Source organism: Acomys russatus, chromosome 24 (genome assembly GCF_903995435.1).
Source record: "Acomys russatus chromosome 24, mAcoRus1.1, whole genome shotgun sequence".
Taxonomy (NCBI): domain Eukaryota; kingdom Metazoa; phylum Chordata; class Mammalia; order Rodentia; family Muridae; genus Acomys; species Acomys russatus.
This window is the reverse complement of record NC_067160.1, coordinates 2,818,297-2,841,444: the sequence shown is the minus strand read 5'-3', so window position 1 is coordinate 2,841,444 and position 23,148 is coordinate 2,818,297. Positions and strand designations below refer to the sequence as shown.

Here is a 23,148-nt window from a genome sequence, read left to right as displayed (position 1 = left end):
GCATACAGAATGTATTAATTCCTGTGTTTTGCTTCCTGTCTCAATTTAAACCTTCTCAGGCCTCACTAATTCCCATCAACTACCTTAATTAAACAAGGCTTACTGAGCACCTCAGTTTGTAGCAGACACTGAGTAGGTAATGAGGGGATAGAGTTAAGATAGTTCTATATACCAGCAGTTCACAGTCTAGAGTGAAAGGCAGTAATTTTTATATTTTGGTTGTGAGCCTAGCCTTTAACAGCTGAGCCATCTCTCCATCCCAAAAGACAATAGTTGTTAATACAGTATTATTAGAACTACCTCCTACAAGCTCCTCACTAGAAAGTGGTATCATTCAACCCAAAGAGCTGAAATGTCTCTGGAAAATAAAATTTAACTAATAAGAAATTAAAGGTTGAGGCAAATCCCAGAAGTTAAAAATAAATAAAGCAACCAGACATGGTGATAAACGCCGTTAGTCCCAGCATATGAAACAGAGGCAAGTTCTCTAAATTCAAGGCCAGCCTAATCTACAGTTCCAGGGCAACACAGAGAAATTCTGCCTCAAAATAAATAAATAGCCGGGTGTGGTGGCACACACCTTTAATCCCAGCTCTCGGGAGGCAGAGGCAGGCAGATCACTGTGAGTTCGAGGCCAGCCTGGTCCACATAGTGAGTCCAGGATAGGCAGACCTACACAGAGAAACCCCGTCTCAGGAAAATAAATAAATAAATAAATAAATAAATAAATAAATAACGAATAAAGCAGGACTGGTGATGAGCTCAGTGGCAGAGTACTTGCCCAGCCTATGTGAGGCCCTGAGTTCAATCCCCAGCACTGCACAAGGAAGGGAAAAAGGAGAATAGTGCAACAGCAGTGACATGCATATGATGTGATCCCGGCTTTTAGGGCTAAAATATCTATGTCAGCATATTCAGCTCTCAATGCTCTAAGGAAACTGATCAGGCTGGAGAGAGGGCTCAGAGGGTAAGGGCACTGGCTGCTCTTCCAGAGGTCCTGAGTTCAATTCCCAGCAACCACATGGTGGCTCACAACCATCTATAATGAGATCTAATGCCCTCTTCTGGCATGCAGGTGTACATGCAGGCAGAGCACTATATACATAATAATTTTTTTTAAGTAAGAAAACTGGTCATTTACATATACTATCTCAACTTGGTCCCTGTAACTACTAAACCACCCCTGCCTTCAGCAAGGTTGCATTAACTTTAGTCCCAGCTGTTATGACCATTATCCCTGCGTGACAGCAGTGTACCCCTCCCTGCATGATGGCAGTGTAGCCTGGTTAAAGTCACTGACTTTGTAGTAAATCAGACCTGAGTTATTCCTGAACTCCACTAGTTAGATAATCAGATGTTCAGCATAACCTGGTTTTTGAGTCTCAAATTCCTTCTTTAAAAGATGGTTATTAGAAATTAGGCAGTCTATGTAAAATGCTTAGCACACAGTAAAACAAAACAATGAGAGGGAGAGCAGGCAACAGGGAGACCTAGAAGGTCCTAACAGAGAGCCATCACCTACCATAATAGAAAGCAATAGACAGCTAAATATTTTGTTATTGCAATTGATAATGATCTAAGCTGAATTTATTTGCCTGCATCCTGTCTTACCTATCCCTACAGAGCAACTATTTGGTAAACCTAAGGCTGGCATGGAATGTACAGAAGCTTTCCTTTTTTAAAGATCTCCAAGAGTCCCAATTTTAGGCCAGAGAACACGATCTGAGCCCTCTGGCTGTCCATACTAGAATCTTATGAAAGGCACCGGAACCATGCCTTGAGACCCCACACACACCTGAAACACAGACTACCTTACGCTCATAACAAAGAAACTAACTGAATTACATTAAAAAGACAACAAGGAAAGAAAGTCTGTATAATTCATACTCATTCGTCATCATTTTCACCCAAAATCAAAATAAGAAGCACAGCAAATAAAAATAACAGCAAAATAAAAGATTTACTTATCTGTACCCTTTCCTATAATTCCTGAAAGAACCAGCAAAGGTGAAATAAAAGACAAAAATCTTCCATCTCATCACCTCAAAAGGCTTTACACTATACGGCAGGCCAGACAATGCCTTAGGGTCCCAGACCCTAATGCTGCTCAACACAGCTACACAAAGCCCAGTTGCAAAGCCGGACCCAGATCACCAGCAGTCATCCAGAACCTATTTTCAAACTGCCTTTGTACTCCTCCTTCAGGCTCTCATCCCTCCCCCTAAAGGTTGACTGAGAAACCGACACTCTGGCAGCAACAGACCAACCCTCCAAAGACCCACAAGGTACCTCGTTGGAGAAGCTTTTCAAAGGAGAACTGAAAAACTGGAAATGAGAACGGTGGCCCAACTGACTGAACACAATGTCTTTTTTCTTTCTTTTCAACTACTTATTTTAATTCCGAGGTCCAGACTCAAGATCTCTCCTGTAATCCTCCCCTAGATTAAATGGGAAGGAAAAGAGGAACAAAAGTTGTTTCCCCCAGAAGCCACAACCCCACAAAGCCAAACTCATCTTGCAAGGAACGTCTTCACTGTAGAAAATACTCAAGGAAGTGCTCTGGTCTGAGAAGGGTGGGGGCAGGGAAAACGGAGTCAGGAGACTAAAGATTGCTATCAGCCTCAAGGTACTTAGGAGCTCACTCAGTAACAGACCCATCTTGCCACAGTGGGAACAGATGTGCCCCAGCCCTTATCCCCATGCCGGTTCCCATCTAAAAGAGGGTACTCTATTTTTCCAGGTACTGTCAGGTGGGCTATATAACTATCTAGGACCAGTACATTTCCAAGAATGTACTTGTAAAAAGCAAAACCAAACAAATTTTAAGGTCAATTATAAACCATGAAGCAGCCAAGGCCTTCAGCTCTAACAGCATTCTAACTGAAGGGTAAGTTAGCCGAGCAAGCCAGCAAACAAACAAACAAACAAACAAAGACGCCTCTAAAAAGCATCTTTGCAGCGGCTAAAGAAATAAAATTCCCTTTGTAGTTTCTCAAATGTGTTTTACAAACTTGGGTTCATTAAGTGGTTTCTCTTTGCTGGACAATTCACAACCTACAAACCTTTCAGAGACCAGAAGGTCAGAAAAAGACTTTCAGATGTTCTGCCATCTCACTCCAGTCAACAGGAAGCATGACTAGAATTTCCTTATCCCTTTACAGGACAAACTATCACATTCGCAGGTTTAGCACAAAACACTTTCACAAATCTCTGCCATCAAAAGTACTTTTAGGATAAAAAAACAAACAAAACAAAACAAAACCAGTAGTAGCAATTCAGTTCACATAGACCCATTTGTTTCAAGGCAAAGCAAAGCCCCACCTCTAAGCTAGAGATGCTCCCACCCACCACACCTGGAAAAGTGAAAGAGGGATCCACCCAGGAACTGCAGCGCTGAAAGCCGTCCGGGCCGTTCCAACTCACAGCAGGGAAAACAATACCACTTAAACTCTGAAGCTTCTTGCAACTTCCCACTGCCACACATTCAAAGGTGAGGGGCTGAAAGTTTTGAGACATGGTAGGAGCCATCTGTATAACTAGCTTCCGACCAGGACAGAGTCCTTTCTTTTCCAACCCACACACAACATGCCCAAAAAACAACTTTTTGAGCTCTGAGAAAGGAAGTATGTTAGCTTAATCCAGGAAAAATAAAATAAAATAAAAGTACACACAAAAATGTAATTTACACAACTTCTACCCCTGTTTCTAACCAGCTTCCGGTATTAGATGTAGAAGTTTGTTTCTAGGTCTTGTACGTTTTACCTTTTCCTTAACATAAACACAATACCAAGAAACCTCCTAAGTGTTAAAAGTAGAAGAAAATAATTGATTAAAATTCACCGTCAGCATTAATAGGCTCTCTCGCCCTTTTTAAACTCCCTCCAGTTAACATCGAGACAAAAATTCCACTTGGGTTATCCTTGTCCCAACTAGTTATACACACATTTTTATAAAAGGAAAAAAAATGAAAAAGCACATACCTCAAATGTGGACTTCTAAAGCCAGTCCTTCAGGAAACAAACCCAAAGCTTCGCCAATGTGCTGAGAAAGACAAATCCAGCGAGGTTCGCCACCTCTTCCTCTTCCTCGTTTCAGGATCTTTCCTGCCTCCTTCCCTCTCTCTCCGCGTCTGTCTCTCTCTCTCTCTCTCTCTCTCTCTCTCTCTCTCTCTCTCTCTCTCTCTCTCTCGCTCTCTCTCTCCCCCTTTCTTCTCTCCCTATTGCTCTCTCTCTCTCCCTTTCCCCCTCTCTCTCTTTTTCCCCTCAGATCCAACACCTAAAATGGAAGTTGCACCCAGCCAAAGGCAAGGGAGCCTGGGTGGTGACAAACTGATCTGGCAGCCCTACCCTAGCTTTCCTAAGTGATGTCAGCCCCTGCGAGCTTCCAATAGGAGCCAGGCATAAATCAGGGAGCTGACCTTATCCAATAGGAAACTTTATTATAGGAAATTAAAAAAAAAAAAAAAAAGAGGAGAGAAAGACGAGGAAGTTTTATATATATATAATATATTTATATTTAAAGCAGAGACTATACAATCTCTGAGGAATTACTGCAGAGCGGAGGAGGGGGTGGAGGAGTGGGGGCAGCGGAGTGTGTGTGTGTGCTAAATAACAAAGCTTTTTAGAACCGCACGGCACGCCTAACACTCAGTTCTCTTTGATGAGGGTCTTATCCCCTTACCTACCTATCTGGGTGGGAAAACAGAAAAGAGCTTACTTTATTTGCCTGCTGCTATTTGGTTTGTTGCTTTCTCCCCCAAAGCATTTTCCCAAGGCAAGCCAGGAAAGGAGAGAGACTCCCATAAACAGGGCTGTGTGCTGACTGGGATGTTGGGGATATCTGAGGCAAACTCTCAAGTTCATTGTTTTGGTTTAACTGCATTATAGCTAATGAGGAAAAATAAATGTTAATAGTCTATTAGCCTCTCTACTCTAAAGTAAAAGAAAGTAGATCCACTGATCTGTAGAAGAAAAGCACTATCTTTCCATCAAAATAATGTGGGTTTCGCTGGGCGTGGTGGCACACACCTTTAATCCAGCACTTGGGAGGCAGAGGCAGGTGTATCTGAGTTCGAGGCCAGCCTGGTCTACAAAGAGAGTTCCAGGGCAGCCACAGCTACACAGAGAAACCCTGTCTCAAAAAACCAAAATAATAATAACAACAACAACAACAACAGCTGAGTGGGGTGCACGCCTTTAATCCCAGCGCTCAGGAGGCAGAGGCAGGCGGATTGCTTTGAGTTCAAGGCCAGCATGGTCTACAAACCGAGTCCAGGACAGCCAAGGCTACACAGAGAGACCCTTCGTTAGAAAAAACAAAAACAAAAACTAATAGTAAGAAGAAGAAGAGGAAGATGAAGCAGCAGCATGTGGGTCTCCCTGGGGCAATAAACAAGGAAGTCAGAATAGATAAGAATATCACTGTTAACAAAATCGGAATGCTGCTTCTCTGTAAATTCAAAAATTTTTTATCTAAATAAAACATTTTAGGGTTTCCCTCAGAATTCATTTAAGGTTTAGGCAGGGAAGGGGTGCTGTTTGATTTTGGGTTTTATTTCTTCTTGGGTGGGGAGGTGGCTTTATTTTATTTGAGGCAGGGTCTCACTGAGCCCAGGCTGGCCTGAAACTCAAAACTCCTCTGCCTATGCCTTTTGAGTTGTGGGAAGAAAGGTATATCGTAACCTGGTAAGATTGGTACCCATTGCCGGGCGGTCGTGGCGCACGCCTTTAATCCCAACACTCGGGAGACAGTGGCAGGTGGATCTCTATGAGTTTGAGGCCAGCCTGGTCTACAAAGTGAGTCCAGGACAGTCAAGGCTACACAGAGAAACGCTGTCTCGATAAAACAAAAACCAACCAAACAAAAAAGGTATATATATAATTATATTTATTTGTGTGGATCTATGTGTGCACAAATGCACAGACACACAGGTACCATAGCATTTGTATTCAGGTCTGAGAACAGTTTGCAGGAATCAGTTCTCTCCTTCCTCTGCATGGGGCCAGGGGATCAAATTTAGGTCACTATCTTGGTGGCAAGTGCCTTGATGCAAAGACCTTTTGTTAGTCTTATTTCTTATTTATTTTTATTTTATTATTTTGACACAGAGTCTCACTATATAGCACTGGCTGGCCTGGAACTCTTGATATGTAGTCCCAGCTGGCCTTGAACTCACAGAGATCCCACTGTCTCTGCTTCCTGAGTGCTGGGATAATATGTGTATGTTCCTATTGGCTGCTGCAAAATGAATCTTCATAAAGCTTTCATAGTCTATAATGGTGACTTACTGGCTAAGAAGACAGACTGCAGTCAAACTGCTGGCTTCCACCTACTCCGCTACAAGTTCACTAGGTCAAATATTACACCACTATGTGACCTTGGACAAATTATAGAATCCCCGAACCTCAGTTTCCTTAACTGTAACTTAGAAATAACTGTCTCTCACTGGAGAGATGGCTCAGTGGATAACAGCTCACTTACTGCTCTACCATGAGGAACAGGTTTAGATGCCAGCATCAATGTAAAAAGCCAGATATGGCCGCATGCATGCCTATGAGCAGGAGGAGGAGCCAAGAGCATCGCTGCAGTTTGCTGGTCACCAGCCCAGGTCCAGGCTCAAAGAAGTAAGTCAGAGAATGACAACCCAGGACACTGGGCACCCATCTCTAGATTTTGCATGGATACACATCACAATCACCACACATCAGTATGTGTTGTAAAAACAGAAATACACATAAAAGTAACTTTGGGTTTTTAAAAAAGATCTGTGTATTATATAGAGAGCATCCTGTCCCCCTGTGCGCCTGTGCGCCTGTCCCCATGTGCGCCTGTGCGCCTGTCCCCCTGTGCGCCTGTCCCCCTGTGCGCCTGTCCCCCTGTGCGCCTGTCCCCCTGTGCGCCTCTGCGCCTGTGCGCCTGTCCCCCTGTGCGCCTGTCCCCCTGTGCGCCTGTGCGCCTGTGCGCCTGTGCGCCAGAAGAGGGCGCCAGATCTCATAGGTGGGTGTGAGACACCATGTGGTCGCTGGGAATTGAACTCAGGACCTTTGGAAGAACAGATAATGTTCTTAATTAAACTCTGAGCCATTTTTCCAGTCCCCTTGGGTTTTTGTTTTGTTTTGCTTTTGGTTTTTGAAGACAGGGTTTCTGTGTAGCCTTGGCTGTCTGTACTCCCTTTGTAAACCAGGCTGGCCTTGAACTCACAGAGATCCGCCTGCCTCTGCCTCCTGAGTCCTGGGATTAAAGGCGTGTGCCACCGCGCCTGGCTGCTTGTTTTTCGATTTTTGGTTTTTTTCTAGACAGGGTTTCTCTGTGTAGCCTTGGCTGTCCTGGACTCACTTTATAGACCAGGCTGGCCTCGAACTCACAGTGATCTGCCTGCCTCTGCCTCTCGAGTGCTGGGATTATAGGGGTGTGCTACCACGCCCAACTTCTGGAGTCAGTTTCAAAGATGAAGAAAGAAATTAGAAGCAGGGACATATTCAGTTGCAGTTGTTATATTTTGAACAGGAAGCAGTTTGTGAAAAGACATACAACTTAGTAGCAAGACAGATTCCAGATATTGTCAGTAACATTAGTAAAGACAACCCAGCAAGGAAAAACAAAAGCCGAATGCCAGAACAATACTGTTCACAGCATCTATGATTGTAGAATTAAGATTTGACTGAGTAGCAGGGGGTGTTGTCACACACCTTTAATCCCAGCACTCAGGAGGCAGAAACAGGCGGATCTCTGTGAGTTCAAGGCCACCCTGGTCTACAAAGGGAATACAAGACAGCCAAGGCTACCCAGAGCCTACCCGCCTCTGCTTCCCCAGTGCTGTGTTTAAAGGTGTGCACCACCAAGCCCAGCCTTTCTTTCTTTTTTCTTTTTCAACAGTTTATTCTTAAAAAAAAAAAAAAGATTTTATTTATTTATTATGTATACAGTGCTCAAAGGCCAGAAGAGGCATCAGATCACATTATAGATAGTTGTGAGCCACCATGTGGTTGCTGGGAATTGAACTCAGGACCTTTGGAAGAAGAGCAGAACAGTCAGTGCTCTTAACCTCTGAGCCATCTCTCCAGCCCCCAACAGTTTATTCTTAATGAGTTTATACTATATGCCAGCAGTTTTTAGAAGACACTTATGTTGCCGGGGTATGGCCCATGCACATTGTAGGCTGAAGCAGTAGGATGACTTGGAGTTCCAGAGTGTTGGGCTATCCAGTGAGTTTCACACCAGTAGGAATTATATAGCAAGGTCTGACTGAAAAAATAAAAATGAGCCAGGGGTCATGGCACACACCTTTAATCCCAGCACTTGGGAGGCAAAGGCAGGTGGATTGCTGTGAGATTGAGGCCAGCCTAGTCTACAAAGCAAGTCGAGGACAGCCAAGGCTAACACAGAGAGACCCTGTCTCGAAAACCCACACAAAAAAAAAGAAAAAGAAAAAGAAAAAAAAAAATGACTTTTGCCGGTAGTGGTGGCACACGCCGGTAGGATTTGCTGAAGGAGGCAGAGGCAGGAGGATCACGAGTTCGAGGCCAGCCTGGGCTACACAGTTTTTTTTTTTTAAAAAAAAAGACTTTTATGTAGCCAGGTGTGCTGGTGCACCCCTTTAATCCCAGCACTTGGGAGGCAGAGGCAGGCAGATCTCTGTGAGTTTGAAGCCAGCCTGGTCTACAAAGCAAGTCCAGGACAGCCAAGGCTACACAGAGAAACCCTGTCTCAAAAAAAAAACAAAAACAAAAAAAGAAACTGACTCCAAACTAAGGAAAATATTGTCTACTTGAAAATGTGCCCAACTACCTCAAATGAGAGAGAGAGAGAGAGAGAGAGCGAGAGAGAGAGAGCGCGAGCCTGTAGGTAGTTTGTTGTATATATGTGTAATTATATAAATGTATATGTAAAAAAAGAAAAAAATTATTTTGGGCTGGAGAGATGGCTCAGTGGTTAAGAGCCCTGTTTGCTTCCAAAGGTCCTGAATTCAATTCCCAGCAACCACATGGTGGCTCACAACCACCTATACTGAGATCTGGTGCCCTCCTCGGGCCTGCAAGCTGTATAAATAATAAATAAATAAATCTTTTTTAAAAATTAATTTTTAAAAAACAAGAGAGAGGGGGCAGGGGAAGGGAAAAGCAGGCAGGGTGGTGGTGGTGGCACACACATGTAATCTCAGCACCCAGAAGGCAGAGGCAGGCAGATCTTTATGAGTTCAAGGCCAGCCTGTTCTAGAGAGAGATTTCAGCACAGCCAGGACTACACAGAGAATCTATGTCTTGAAAAACAAACCAAACCAAACAAACGTGCCAGGAATAGGCTCCAGAGCATCCTACACACTGGCAAAACCGTCTACCATTAAGCTACACCTGAAGCTCTTGAACCCTCAAGGGGAAATGTGTTAAATCTCACTACAGCCACATTAGAACACATTGTCTTACCCGTTACGTTTCGTTTCTGCGGGTTCTCATCTTTTCTACATTATTTTGGATACTCCATTTTTTTTTCACACTTTGTAATCAGCAACTTTGAATTTGGCCTTTTTGTTTGTTTTTCGAGATGGGGTTTCCCTCTGTAGCCTTGGCTGTCCTGGACTCATTTTGTAGACCAGACTGGCCTCAACCTCAGAGATCCGCCTGCCTCTGCCTCCTGAGAGCTGGGACTAGAGGTGTGCGCCACCATTCCTGGACTAATTCACGGTAAAACTTCTTGTTTTGAAATCATTATTTTTTTAGTACCATGCCTGAAAGTAGCTATTTCTAGTCAGAAACTGAGCTATAAACAGTCTGTAGATGGCCACAGGAGCTCCCTACGGCAAGTAGGCGTTCCCACAACTCCCTTCGGTCACCGCTTCCCTGAGATTCAGGACTGGAACTGAAGCCACGGGGTTGGGGGGAGGGGAGGATAGAAGCCAGTCCCGTCCGGTGATTTCTTTTTTCCCCTTAACCTCTCTAGTCTTGGAAAATATCTTAATTAGCAATATCGCAACAGAAACATATTTTTGTTTGTCTATCACTACAAAAAAGTCTAGACGGATCTAGGCAGAGCACGGCTATCTGCAGCCTCTTCAAGGACAACAAAGAAAGGTACCTTAACTGCCTCTGAGCTCTGTTTAAACAGGAGGCTTATCCTTCTCCTCCATGTGTTCTGGGTCGAGGGAGATTCCAGAAGAACCCCTCCCAGGCGGGGCCCCCACCCGCTACCTCTCACACAGCCATCTTCCCTCAGCCTCGACTCCCTCAACACCTCGCCTCCCGCCAAAGCGGCCTTCCTCCTCCTCTGATTGGCTGTCCCAGGAGCCGCCGTCCAATAAGGATGACGTTTCCGGCGCACGTCGGGAGGCACGCAAGGCAGAGGCAGGAAGTGCTCAGGGGAGGCCCTCGACACCCGGAGGGAGCGCGCGAGCGAGCCAGCAAGCGAGCGGGCGAGGGCGGCCGCGCCGCGTCGTCCCAGTGCACGTGGGGGCTGGAGGCCCGCAGCAGCCTGGGGGCGCCAAGGGGAGACCACAAAACCCGCGTGGGCAAAGCCAGCGGTGCCCCGTGGGAGCCAGCCCGGATCTCGGGCCTTCGCTAAGCTCCACGTTCCATTCCCAGAAGCCCTCGCGCTGAGGATCCCTCTTCAAAGGAGTTGGGCCCCCGGGGCCCAGAGCGTGCGGGGTGACCTATTTTGCAGGACCTTCTGTGACGCCGTTTTCCTCCACTAGCCCTCGTTTTCTCGTTTCTGGATCGGGAGGGGGAACCGCTGAGGCCGTTGGCCCCCCTCTGCTGCTTGGCGCAACCTTTCGACTTGAGGCTGGACATTAGGAGGCAACAAAGCAACTGGACAAGAGGACCGGAAGAAACAGAGGACAACAGGAGCAATTCCATTGCAGAAGAATTCCAGGTTGGGTCTGAAGACAAGGTTAGGCATTGGTGTTTTGGAAATCTTCCCCGGCAACCTTGCAACAAGTGCCCCGTCCATCCACATTTCCTGTGGGTAGGATGATAATTTAGTGGCTTTCCCACCCTGTCCACCATTACTTTTTTTTCTTTTCTTCTTCTTTTTTTTTTTTTTAAAGATTTATTAGCCAGGTATGGTGTTGGTGCACGCCTTTAATCCCAGCACTCGGGAGACAGAGGCAGGTGGATCGCTGTGAGTTCAAGGCCAGTCTGATATACAAAGAGAGTCCAGGACAGCCAAGGCTACACAGAGAAACCCTGTCTCAAAAAAAAAAAAAAAAAAAAAAATTTATTATATATACAGTATTTTGCCTGTATGTATGCCTGCACCCCAGAAGGGGGCACCAGATCCATTATAGATGGTTGTGAGCCACCATGTGGCTGCTGGGAATTGAAGTCAGGACCTTTAGAGAAACAGACAGTACTCTTAACCTCTGAGCCATCTCTGCAGCTCCTTCACCATTCCTCTTAAAATTCTGTTTTGAGAATGGAGCTCAGTGAATTGCGCATGCTGGTCTGAGACATAATATGTCTGCCTTGGCCTCTTGAAAGATAGCTAAGATTACAGACCTGGGCGTCTCTTCCTTAATTCACCTATTCACTCTTTTCTTTCCTGATAGTTTTGACATAAACTATTTGGAGTCTTCAGTGCTACCTGACGGTGCTACATAACCATACCAGAAAAAGAACACACAGCTGTGCAGTGAGTGGGGGTGGGGAAATGGTTAAGGCACATGCATACATACACACACACTAGAAGTGTACATCAGAATAGTCATATTATTTGGGTGGGGAAGAGTCAAATGCCTACCTCTCTTTGCTCCACTGTTAGCCAGACAGTTAAGCAGGCACACAGAGTCTGTATTTTTGCAAATTGATGAGGTCAGTCTGGCTCACTTTGGTCAATTAACAGTAATCTTGTTCCTATGCAAGATCGCCCAAATCTGTCTTGTCTTGATTATGCACCCTCTGCTGGTAAATGTGATAAGTGAGCTTAAAGAAAACTGCATATGGCTTCCCAGAATTAGTTTTATAGCCCGCAGTATTGTCTTTGAAAGGGTGAAAATCAGCGGGTGCTGAGATGTGGTGTTCAGCAAGACTGCCTGTAGCCGGCCCTAGAGGAGTTGGGTTTTGCTGCTAATATGAATGAGAAAGACTGAAGAATAACACTAGCTGACATTTGGGGAAGATGGTGGTTCTGTGCATGGTGTACACTGTACTAAACAATTTTTGCCTGTGTTGACTCATTTTCAGAGTTTCCCTGTGCAGCCCAGAATGGCCTCAGTTTCCCTGTGCAGCCCAGAATGGCCTCAGACTCAAAGTCCTCCCACATTTCCCTCTCAGTCGCTTCAGTTACACACAGGACACTATTCCCTCATTTATTTTGTTCTGTTTTGTGTTTAAGACAGGGTCTCATATAGCTTAGGATGGCTTTGAACTAGTTCTATATGGGAGGATGGATGCCCTTGAATCCCTGATTATACTGCCTCTGCCTCCCCAGAACTGGAGCTACAGACACGTTCCACCATGTCTGGCTTATTTAAAAATTTTAAGGCCTTATAAGGTAAGTACTGTTATTTCCATTTCATGCATAAGAAAAGTGAATCTCTGAGCAGTTAGGTCACCTGTATGATATTTTACAGCTAGGCTAGTGAAGAGCAGAGCCAGGATTCAAATGTAGGCTCTCTCCAAGCTTCTGTGTGTAACCTCTGCCATCAGAGTCTTTCTTGAGATTACCCTCAGCATAACGTCTCAGCTCGTTTCTTCAGCTCATTATCTCTTAAAATTTCTCAGCCATTTCAAAGACAAAAAATAAATTAGATATAATCATACCTCTGAAATATATTATCTCCCCCTACAGGAATCTGAACTGTGAAAATCTTAAGGTTTATTAACCAAATACAACATGTGCTCTCCTGCCAGTTCCAAAATCCTATACAGGAACCCCCAGTTCCTCCAAGTAGCTTTTCTGCAGCTTCATCACCAGCAGCAGAGCGGTGTGTTCTGTGATGCCCTTCTGCAGGCAGAAGGTAAGAAGCTAAAGAGGTTCAGTGAAAACTCACTATCAAACAAAAAGAAAGTTCAAGGCCAGAGGGAAACAGCAAATCCAGAAGAATGGTATTACCTATAAATATTGTAAACTCGTTGGTGAAAAGCTTTTTGTTTCCAGGACAATTATTGTTGCAAGCGGGTGGGATTTGTTTTGTTTAGACAGGATCTCACTATGTAGCCCTGGCTGACCTATATAACTTGTTCTATAGACCAGATTGATCTCAAACTCACAAGGATCTGGAACTTGCCTCCCCAGGGCTTTATGTCACCACCACAGCTGGCTTAGGATAAGTTTGTTTTTGTTGGTTGGGTGGTTGGTGTCTGTCTCTGTCTCTATGTGTGTGTGTCTCTCTGTGTGTGTGTGCGTGCATATCTCTCTCTCTCTCTCTCTCTCTCTCTCTCTCTGGTTTTTCAAGACCGGGTTTCTGTGTGTAGCCTTGTATGCCCTAGACTCACTTTGTATACCAGGCTGGCCTCTGCCTCCTGAGTGCTGGGATTAAAGGCGTGCACTACCACACCCGGCTGGTTGGTTGGTTTTTCAAGGCAGGGTTTTTCTGTGTTCGTGGCTGTCCTGGACTCACTTTGTAGACCAGGCCCTTCAACTCACATTGATCTGCCTGTTTCTACCTCCTGAGTGCTGGGTTGTTTTCATTTGTTTAAGACAGGGTCTTAAAATAGGCTTTTCTTGAACTCTTATGTTGCTGAAAAAGGCTTTGGACTTCAGATTTTCCTGCCTCCTAAATTTGCCACCATGCCTAACGTGATGCAGAGCTGGGAATCAGTCCTGTGGTTTTTGTACATGGTAGGCAAGCACTCTACCAAATAAGCTATATCCCCTGTTCTCAAGATTAAACTGGAAGCTGGAAAGATAGCTTAGTGATTCAGAGTATTGACTGTTCTTCTAGAGGATCCTGGTTTGATTCTCTGAATCAACATTGCAGCTTACAGCTGTCTGTAACTCACACAAGTGGTACACATATATATGCAGGTAAAACACATAAAATAGTAATTTTAAAAACAAGTTAGACTATTACTGGTTTTTTAACCCCTAAAATTAAACTAGATGGGCCTTGAAAGAGATAGCTCACTGGCTAAGAACATTTGTTGCTTTTTGTACTAGCACCCACAAGCTCACTTAAGACCATCCATAAGTCCAATTCCAGAGGATCCAATGCCCTCTTAGCAATAGGCACATATGTGGTGCATATACATACATGGTGAGCAAACTACTCTCTACCATAATACAAATCTGGATTTTAAAAAGTAAAACTAAGTCAGGCAGGGTGGCACACACCTTTAATCCCAACACTGGGGAGGCAGGCGGGTGGATCGCTGTGACTTCAAGGTCAGCCTGGTCTACAAAGCAAGTCTAGGACAGCCAAAGCTACACAGAGAAACCCTGTCTTGAAAAACAACAACAAAAGTAAAACTAAGTTGGGTGGTGGTGGTGCATGCCTTTAATCCCAGGCAGAGGTAGGTGGATCTCTGAGTTTGAGGCCAGCCTAGTCTACAGAGCAAGTTCCAGGACAGCCCTAGCTACACAGAGAAACCCTGTCTTGGAAAACAAAAGAAAACAGAACAACAAAAAAGTAAAGCTAGAAGACAAGCAAGACTTAGGACATTGAAATAAAAGGATCACAAATTCAAGGACACCCCAGGCTATAGAGTGAGGCATACTCATGCCTGCTGCTCCTGTGTGCTTATGCTCTATCACACAAACACACTGATTTATTTATTTTTTGGGCTGAGAGGTGTGCCATGACACACAGAGGAAGGTCAAAAAGTAACTTTCAGGAGGCAGTTTTCTCCTTTTATTGTGCGGGTTCCAGGGATGGTAGGCTTGGTTGGCTACTAGCACCTTTCCGTGCTAAGTCATATCGCATGCCCAGACAGTCTCAACAAAACAACAACAACAAAGCGTAAAACAAAGCTGGGGAGGAGGGAAGGGAGGGGTTGGCTGGAGGAATGGCTCTTAAAAAGCACTTGCTTCACTTTTGCTGAAGACCTTGGTTCAATTCCCAGCAACCACATGGCAGTTTAGAGGCTATCCACTTCCAAAGAGCTAGCGCCCTCTTCTGGCCTCCTCAGGCATCCATGGAAGCAGAACATTCATTTGGCAGGTGGATCTCTGTATGTGGCCAGCCTGGTCTACAGAGTGAGTCCAAGACAGCTGTTACACAGAAACTCTGTCTCGAAAAACAAACAACAAAAGCTGGGCTTATAGTTCAGTTGATAAGTGTTGGCCTAGTTTCATGAAGCCCTGGGTTCAGTTCCTAGCACAGCATAAACCAGGCATCTGCCTCTAGCAGCAGGAAAATCAGAAGTTTAGGTCATCCTTGACACATAAGGAGTTTTAAGCCAGTCTAGATTACATGATACCCAACCCAAAATAAGTAAGAGGGTAGGGAGAGCCAGCCATGGTGGTACATGCCTTTAATCCTAGCCCTTGGGGAAGGAACCCTGTCTTGAAAAAAGTGGGGGGGGGGTGACTGGATAAAAGTGCTAGGTATGCAAGCATGAGGACCTAAGCTTGAATCCCTAAAACCCAAACACAGTGCGTAATTCCAGCGGAGAGATAAGAGTTAGAAGACAGGGGCTGGAGAGATAGCTCAGTGGTTAAAAGCACTGGCTGCTCTCCAAAGGTCCTAAGTTCAATTCCCAGCAACCACATGGTGGCTCACAACCATCTATAATGTGGTCTAATGCCCTCTTCTGGCCTGCAGGTGTGCATGCAGGCAAACACTGTGTACATAATAAATAATTAAGTGCGAATTGAGGACTATAGCACACATTCACCTGTGCTCACTTTTTTTTTTTCCCCAAATGGAGTTTTTTTTCCCTCTATGTAGCCTTGGCTGTCCTGGACTCACTTTGTAGACCAGGCTGGCCTCAAACTCAACAGAGATCCACCTGCCTCTGCTTCCCAGAGTGTTGACATGCACCACTGTGCCTGGCAAACTGAGTGTCTTGACATATATGTTCCTAGAATCCCAGTAGCTAGTCCAGCCAAGTTGGTGAGGGAGATCCAGGTTCAATGAGAGACACCATCTCAAAGGAAAAGGTAGAAAGTCAATTGAGGTCAACTTCTGCCTAAGCACGCCCAAAATAAATAAATATAAACTACAGGGCTTAGGGAGATTGTTCTGTGTGTCACAAGCTTACCGTGCAGATGTGAGGGCCTGAGCATGCGCCCTCAGACCTGGGTACAGGCATACCTCTAGTCTGACTGCTCCTTGGGAAGGCAGAGCCATGAGAATCCTGGGAAGCTTGCAGACCAGCTAGCCTGGCATTATGGAGGACAGCAAAGCACAAAGCAGTCCTGTCAGTGGGGACGGACACTTGAGGTTGTCCTCTTACCTCTGTGCTCATGCTATAGCCCACAGACATCACCCCATCTCACACACACACACACACGCGCACACACACACACACACACACACACACACACGCGCGCGCCCAAAGTTTTGTGGGCATAAAAATTCTATAAAATGCACCAAATAGCCTAATGGAATACTTGGCAAAGGTTCAAGATGTCAAGCACTTAGGAAAGCTTTTTAGGTCGATTTCATTTTTTTAAAAAACAAGATATTATGCCTTAATCCCAGCACTTGGGAGGCAGAAACAGGCAGATCTCTGTGAGTTTGAGGACAGCCAGGACAACACAGAGAAACCCTGTCTTGAAAAACCGAAAAGACAAAAAAAAAAAAACTATTTTGCACTGGCCTTCAGAATGACTGATGTTTCTACCTTCCAAGTTCTGAGGTTACAGGCATGCACCACCAAATGTGGCTTGGGCTGGGCAGTGGTGGCACAGGCCTTTAATCCTAGCACTTGGGAGGCAGAGGCAGATGGATCTCTGTGAGTTTGAGGCCAGCCTGGTCTACAAAGTGAGTTCAGGACAGCTAGGACTACACAGAGACCCTGTTTTGAAAATAAAAAAAAGAAATGTGGCTTGGCTTGGACATTTATTTTAATTTTTGTGACAGAGTTTCTCTGTGTAGCCCTGGCTGTCCTGGACTCGCTTTGAGACCAGGCTGGCCTCGAACTTGGGACAATGTTTTTAAAGTCCTCAGCGTATTATTTAGCTGGTACTATTATATATTTTTCCACTTTCTTTTTAAGCTGTTGCTTAAGATTTTTTTCCTCAAATTAGTGATTTTTGTTGTTATTGGGACTAAAACCAAAAGAAAAAGCATAGTAAATGTGTTTTTTGGTTTCTTTTGTTTTTGTTTTGTTTTTAAGGTGAGGCTGTCCCAGCCCACTGCTGCATCCTGTCCGCCTGTAGTCCCTTCTTCACAGAACGCCTGGAGCAGGAAAGGCCAGTTCAAGGTGGGAAGGTGGTGCTGGAGCTAGGAGGCCTAAAAATCAGGACACTCAGGAAACTTGTGGATTTCCTGTATACTTCAGAAATGGAAGTATCTCAGGAAGAAGCCCAGGATGTACTTTCTGCTGCCCGTCAGCTCCGAGTGTCTGAGCTAGAAACCCTTGAGCTAGAAGGTGGAAAGTTAGTAAAGGCTCCACAGGGTCGAAGACTAAACAGAGAGTGCTTACAACCACCAAGTGCTGCACCAATCTCTGCCAGAGTTATGGCCCCCAGCCGACAGGGCCGAAGACTCAACAGAGAGTGCTTACAGCCACCAAGTGCTGCACCAGTCTCTGCCAGAGAGGTGGCAACTATTCGCCACCCTCGAACTCCACTGTCTGTCACCCAGACTCCTAGTCCTCTTGGGACAGTGAGGTTAAAGTCCTTAGGGGAAGAAGAGGGGCCTCTCAAAAAGAGCAACCTACCAAATGCAGTTAGCTTGTCAGACACTCTTCTACTCAAGAAGAAAGCCAAGGTTTGCCTGACTCAAGAAAGCAGCTCATCTCCATCAAGGCAGAGGGAAGGACCCAAGGAAAACAAGAGCGACCCTGCCCTTGGTTCTACAGCACTTTCCCCTCCCAGTTTGTACCCTTCTGTGGATGAGCAACTGTTGCCCAGAAAGATCAGGCTGAGTCGCTCAAAGCCATCACCCCATGTCTACACATCTAAGCCTTCCAGCACTTTAAGGGGTCCCAGCTCAGTGCCCACAACCCCTGGCCGGCGTCTTTGGAGGCAGAGAAGTAAAGCAGCACAGGGTGTGGACAAGCAGAAGCCAGGGGAAGTCAGTCCTTTACAGAGCACGCAAGAACCACCTGATGTTGGGAAGACAGGTGGCAGCAAGCAGCAGAGCCCTGAATTCAGAGCACTCACCTCCAACTCTGTAGAGGAGGGGCAGGTTGGAAGAGTAAAACTTAGGAAGATTGTCAATGGTACCTGCTGGGAAGTGGTTCAGGAGCCTCCCCTCAGAAACACTCGCGATGGCCCCCAGATCCTAGAACCCTTGGACGCAGAAGAACCGCTAGGAACTCTGCTGTCCTTAGCTAGTGAGCAGGAAACACCTGCCAGATTACAACTGTGTCAGGACTCCCTAGAGAGCCCTAGGCTACAAGACGCTGGGCTCTCTGCTAGCCACTCCCCAGACCACCCTGTGGTGAAGTCAGAATTTGGGTCCAGTCCAATGCTGATAGGGAAGGAACCTGTGTTGAATATTGACTGCAGACAGCCCTACACGTTTGACACAGCCCAGCTCGGCCAGCCCTGTGAAGCTGAGCAGTATCGAATCACAAGTGCTGCAGCTACCAGCGAGCTGGAAGAGATTCTGGACTTCATGCTGTGTGGCTCAGATGTTGAGCCACCTGTAGGATCTTTGGAGAGTCCTGGGGCTGAAGGCTGCAGGACCCCAAGTTATCACCTGTCAGAAACAGGAAAGAATTGGATTGGAGGGGAAGAATGGTGTTTGCCAGATATGGAACTTTGGCCCAGAGACCTCACAGGATTGGAAAAGGAGCCTGTTGGTGAGAACAAAGAGCCAGTTGAGCCCTTTAGTACCCTTGTCATGGGCTCTGAGAACACAGAATCAGTTGAACCCCTTAGCCCCCTTGTCATGCCTTCTGAGGTGAGTAGAGAGGCACTTTCACTGAGAGGCTCTTGGACTCCAGATCTTGAAATGACCACCTCCCAGCCACTGGATGGTCAGGGAGAAAAACTCCACCTTGACTCCTCTGACCCTTCCCAAAGTTCTTACAGGGATCTCTCCCCTCCATGTTCAAACTGGGCAGAGACAGGACTAGAAGTGTCCCTAGGCATGGAGGAAGTATTGTATCCTGTTCCTAAGGCAGACAGGGACGTGTGTGCCAACCCTGAACTGCTGGACCCATTTCCTGGCAGTTCTGAAGATGAAGAGATTGATGTGGTCAACTGGACAGTGGAGGGGAGGCTGGGGCCCACTAGTGTTCCCTCTGTCTGGCCTGACCCTTCCTCAGAGTCAGAAACAGAGGTAGATATACTAACATAGTGGAGGCAGGAGGGCAGACTAGAGCTCCTAGGAGGGTGACACCTGTTGATCAGCAAAGGCTTTCTTGGCAGATAAGCAAGCATGTCTCCTCCTCTCAGCACTGATCTCCCCTCGGGCTTGTGGATACGTCAAATAAATAGTAATACCATGGATAGAAAATTATGAACTTGAGCTATTTTTTTTTTTTTTTTGTAATCCATTTTTCAGTGACAAAAATAATAAACTGTGTGGTCCCCAAAACTATGAAGTAATAAGACTAGTTAAGACCAGGCATCTCTCAGTTCAAGAGATACAGTCACTGAAAATTCAGGAAAACTTAGATTACTGTTTGTGGTTGGGTTGTATTTAAAGAACGTTTGAGAAGGAATGAAGCTGTGTGAGGTAGCACATTGGAATGAAAGTGGGATCTCTTTAAATTGTCCAGGCTGGCATTGAACTTTGACTCCTGCCTCAGCCTGCAGTAGCTGATGTTACAGGCCTGTGCTACTAAGCCCAGCCACATATGGGGCTTACTCACTGCCAGGATGGGAAGTCTAGCAAGGCCTCCACAGGGGCCATGAGGATGGTATTTCCATGACCACTTCCAAGAAACTGATTAAAATTAGTTGCTTTTAAGAAAATACTTCGTATCTAGAGTTTTGTTTCTTTGTTTTAAGACAGGTTACCATGTGAGCCAGGTTCATCATGAATTCTCAGCCCTGTCAGCCTCCCAAGTGCTGATACTGTAGGCATACACCACCAAACCCAGCAACACTCATGTTTTCATAAGCGTTTCAGGTGTTTTACCATAGACCCTACAATTTCCACATACAAGCTACTTTGCAGTATGAAAATTACAAAGAGGTTGTGGTCATCCTTTAAGACAAAATTTAAACTTGACCATTACTTTCACAAACCTTAACTTTTATTAAACCAATCAAAATACTTTTACGGTGCCTTGCCGGAGGGTGCCTCCCTACTGAGCCATCACGTCTGGTGAGGAAAGCCGTGGCTTCAGGCACATAGCTTAAGTTTGCCTATGCACCATCATAAATGCTTCAGCATCTCCAGGGACTGAAAGCTGCAAATGGAGGGCAGAACACGAGAGCGGGGTTCAGACAGTCACCATACCCAAGAGAGACATGCCACCCCCACCCATGTGCGGCACAAAACTCAGGAGCCCAGTGACTCCACCCCACCCCCCACCATGAGACCACAACATGCAAGTTCAGGAAACATGCCAAAGCCCTGTATGAGGCACTAGGAACAAAGTATGTAGCCAAGAAGTGGGTATGGGGGTGTTTAACGCTGCCTTATCTTACAGATTACTAACAAAACTCAGGAAAGTTCAGGTAAAGTGAAGTAACAGCAAAGATTCTGTCAATACGAGAGAGAAACGTAAAACCACAGAAACACGTCACACTTTGTTGAATCAGTATGATTTGAAATAGACTTGTGGAATTAAAATACCCAATAGAGATGGGAAACTGAATCAGCAAATGCAAACCTTGCCTGTACCTCCAGGACACGACTAACTCAAAAAGCACAAATAGCACATTGATTAGATGTGTACGGGGTGGGGGGCTGTTCCCAGCAGGAACTCTACAATTCAGCGTCTCTTTAAAAATCCCCAATCCCATGTAAAACACATTGTAATAGCAAGTAGACCTTCGCTGTCTACCCAGTGTCTATCCCCGGGTAACGATGCAAACCTCAGCGTGGGGACTCCTGCCCAGCGGCCTTAGGAAAGGTACTTCTTCAATTCTTTAACCACCTCTTGTGGCTCAGGAAATTTGAGCTTTCGCGGTGGGCCCTTCTTAATACCAGTCCAGAGTTCGGCACCTGGGAAAGGGTTGGACAAAGCTAAATAAATTATGGTGGCGCTCACTAGGGCCCCCTCCCTTCAGGTGGCCCGGGGTCGCTTCTTCCCGACGTCCCCCCCACCCTCGCCCACTGCAGCCTCCACTCACGGCTGTTGTCCGGGCGTAGCAGCGTCACCTCGAAGCTGCCCCTCCTCGGCTTGGACGGGTTCACCTGCACAGGCAGCTCTGGGGCCTCCAGCTGCAAAGCCTGGCTCAGGGCAGCAGCGTGGCGGCCATACACGCGTCAGCTAGTGCTGCGGACACAAGGCATAGCAGATGGGGTCTCAGGCCCCGGCGACAGACAGGCCGACCTTCCCTGCCCTCGCGGACTGCCCACCGCTTACCAGTGCTCAATGACCACGGCGGCGCCCTCCGCCACTTTCCCGCGCTTGTCCGCCGGCTCGCCCTGCGCGGTCGCGGCCTTACGCTTCCTTCCTAGAGGGGCCATGGCACCGACCCTGGGGTCCCGGCCCGTGTGGGGATGCGGCGTCGGCGGAATACGGTGACACGCAACCCCAGTGCAACAAACCCACAGTTGAGAAGCCCGAACCTCGCTGTGCGGAAGGCGGCGCCCACGTGATCTGAAGGCGGGACTTCCAAGCACAAACCTGCTGCCTATCAGAAAGGGGGTCTGGGCGGAAGCCGGATCAAACCACCCGGGGCCGGTGGGTGGGACTCAGAAACACCACACACCGAGCGGAGGGCCCTTAGAGGCTCTCTGCGGGGGGCTTTCTGTGTCTACTGCTCACCCGGGGCTCCGCAGAACAACCCCAAGTGAAGTCCACATCGCAATTCCGTGGAGTTTGTACTAACTACAAAAACGAACTAATTCCCACTAAATTTGGGAAATCCACGATCCCATGTGGTTAAAAAACAACCAAAAAAAAAAAAAAAAAAAAAAAAAGAAAAAAAAGAAAGAAAGAAAAAAGGTACGGCCTTTACCGTTAAGCGGATTTTGAACCACAGCCCATTTATAGATCAGGAGCAGTGCTTGGCGTCTGTACTCTCTGGAATTTAGGTGTATCCACAGAGTAGTGAGTTAGAAGTTAATCTCTCCAACAGATCAAGACCCAAACTCAAAAACAGCTAATTGGGGTTGGGGTGTGTTTGGCTTATGAGTCCTTAAGTTCAGTATTCAATCTTAGCATCAAAACAAACAGCTGTTCAACTTTCTAATAAAGGAGAAACACCAAGGCAATCAAAGTAGCACTCCCTTTATTAGGGAAAGCTGTGTAGACAGTAGGAGAAAACAGCTGTCAAGCCATGGGGCTTGCCTCCTCAGGTCTCACCGAAGGAACCTCTCAATTTATATTGCCCCTCCTCTCAGTTCCCACAATACTGGGGGATCGTTCAATTCTATTTCCAATGATGAAAATTCGGACTGAAGGCTTTTCATTGGGATACTGACACTTAATGCGTAAATTACAATACATATACCCCTTTTGGGTGTTTTGCTTTCATCTATGTTTGTGCACCACATGCATACAGTGCCAGCCAAGGTCAGGAGGATGCTGGAGCCCCCTAGACTAGGGACTAGAGTTACAATGGTTCGGCCTCCGTGTAGCTGCTAGCAATCGAACCTGGGTCCTCTGGAAGAACAGCCACTTCTCTTAACCACTGAGTCATTTCTCCAACCCCTTAACTTAAATTTTAATGAGTTCCACAGATCAAGCCAAAAAGGCCTAAGGTCCTTGAGGAAAAAGTCATAGTGCTTTATACTCTCACATCTAACAGTAGAGTTTAATTTAGTCTATGCTTTGCAGGATCACTAGGAGGAATAATTAAACCAGACTAGTGATATCCAAGTGTTGACTGACCCAACCTTGGAGGTGGAAACCACTTCTACCTCTAGCCATTAGATGACTCCTTTCAAGAAACAGTTGGCCAGGCAGAGCAGCCCTTTGTAACGCTAGCGGCTCCTAGAGGCTTCCTTAGAAATAAGAAGCAGGTGCCCTGCCC

At 46.2% G+C, this 23,148-nt stretch overlaps 3 protein-coding genes across 14 annotated transcripts in view; 1 reads left to right on the top strand and 2 right to left on the bottom strand.

The window, feature by feature from the left end:
• The window catches only part of Ctnnd1 (catenin delta 1), a 51,679-nt gene extending 47,341 nt beyond the window's left edge, over positions 1-4,338 (bottom strand). For 8 of the 12 annotated variants that reach the window (XM_051166827.1, XM_051166828.1, XM_051166823.1 and 5 more), the window contains exon 1: positions 3,981-4,337. The gene's annotated coding sequence lies outside the window, so the exon portion shown is untranslated. Of the gene's footprint in view, positions 1-2,289; positions 2,609-3,980 lie in introns of those variants that run through there. The other 4 variants (XM_051166825.1, XM_051166826.1, XM_051166822.1 and 1 more) reach the window with 3 other exon arrangements.
• Positions 4,339-12,825: 8,487 nt separating this feature from the next.
• Btbd18 (BTB domain containing 18) lies at positions 12,826-19,348 on the top strand. The gene is made up of 3 exons (XM_051166449.1): positions 12,826-12,949; positions 17,214-17,567; positions 17,637-19,348. Exons 1-3 carry the CDS (start codon positions 12,826-12,828, stop codon positions 19,346-19,348), a joined length of 2,190 nt encoding a protein of 729 aa, XP_051022406.1.
• Positions 19,349-20,234: 886 nt separating this feature from the next.
• Positions 20,235-21,697, bottom strand: Selenoh (selenoprotein H). Its single transcript, XM_051166446.1, has 4 exons — positions 21,534-21,697; positions 21,298-21,443; positions 21,040-21,169; positions 20,235-20,408 (listed from the first exon to the last, which is right to left on the bottom strand). The coding sequence occupies exons 1-3, from the start codon at positions 21,635-21,637 to the stop codon at positions 21,069-21,071; spliced, it is 351 nt and encodes a 116-aa protein (XP_051022403.1). The 5' UTR covers positions 21,638-21,697; the 3' UTR covers positions 20,235-20,408; positions 21,040-21,068.
• Between the last annotated feature and the right edge of the window lie 1,451 nt (positions 21,698-23,148).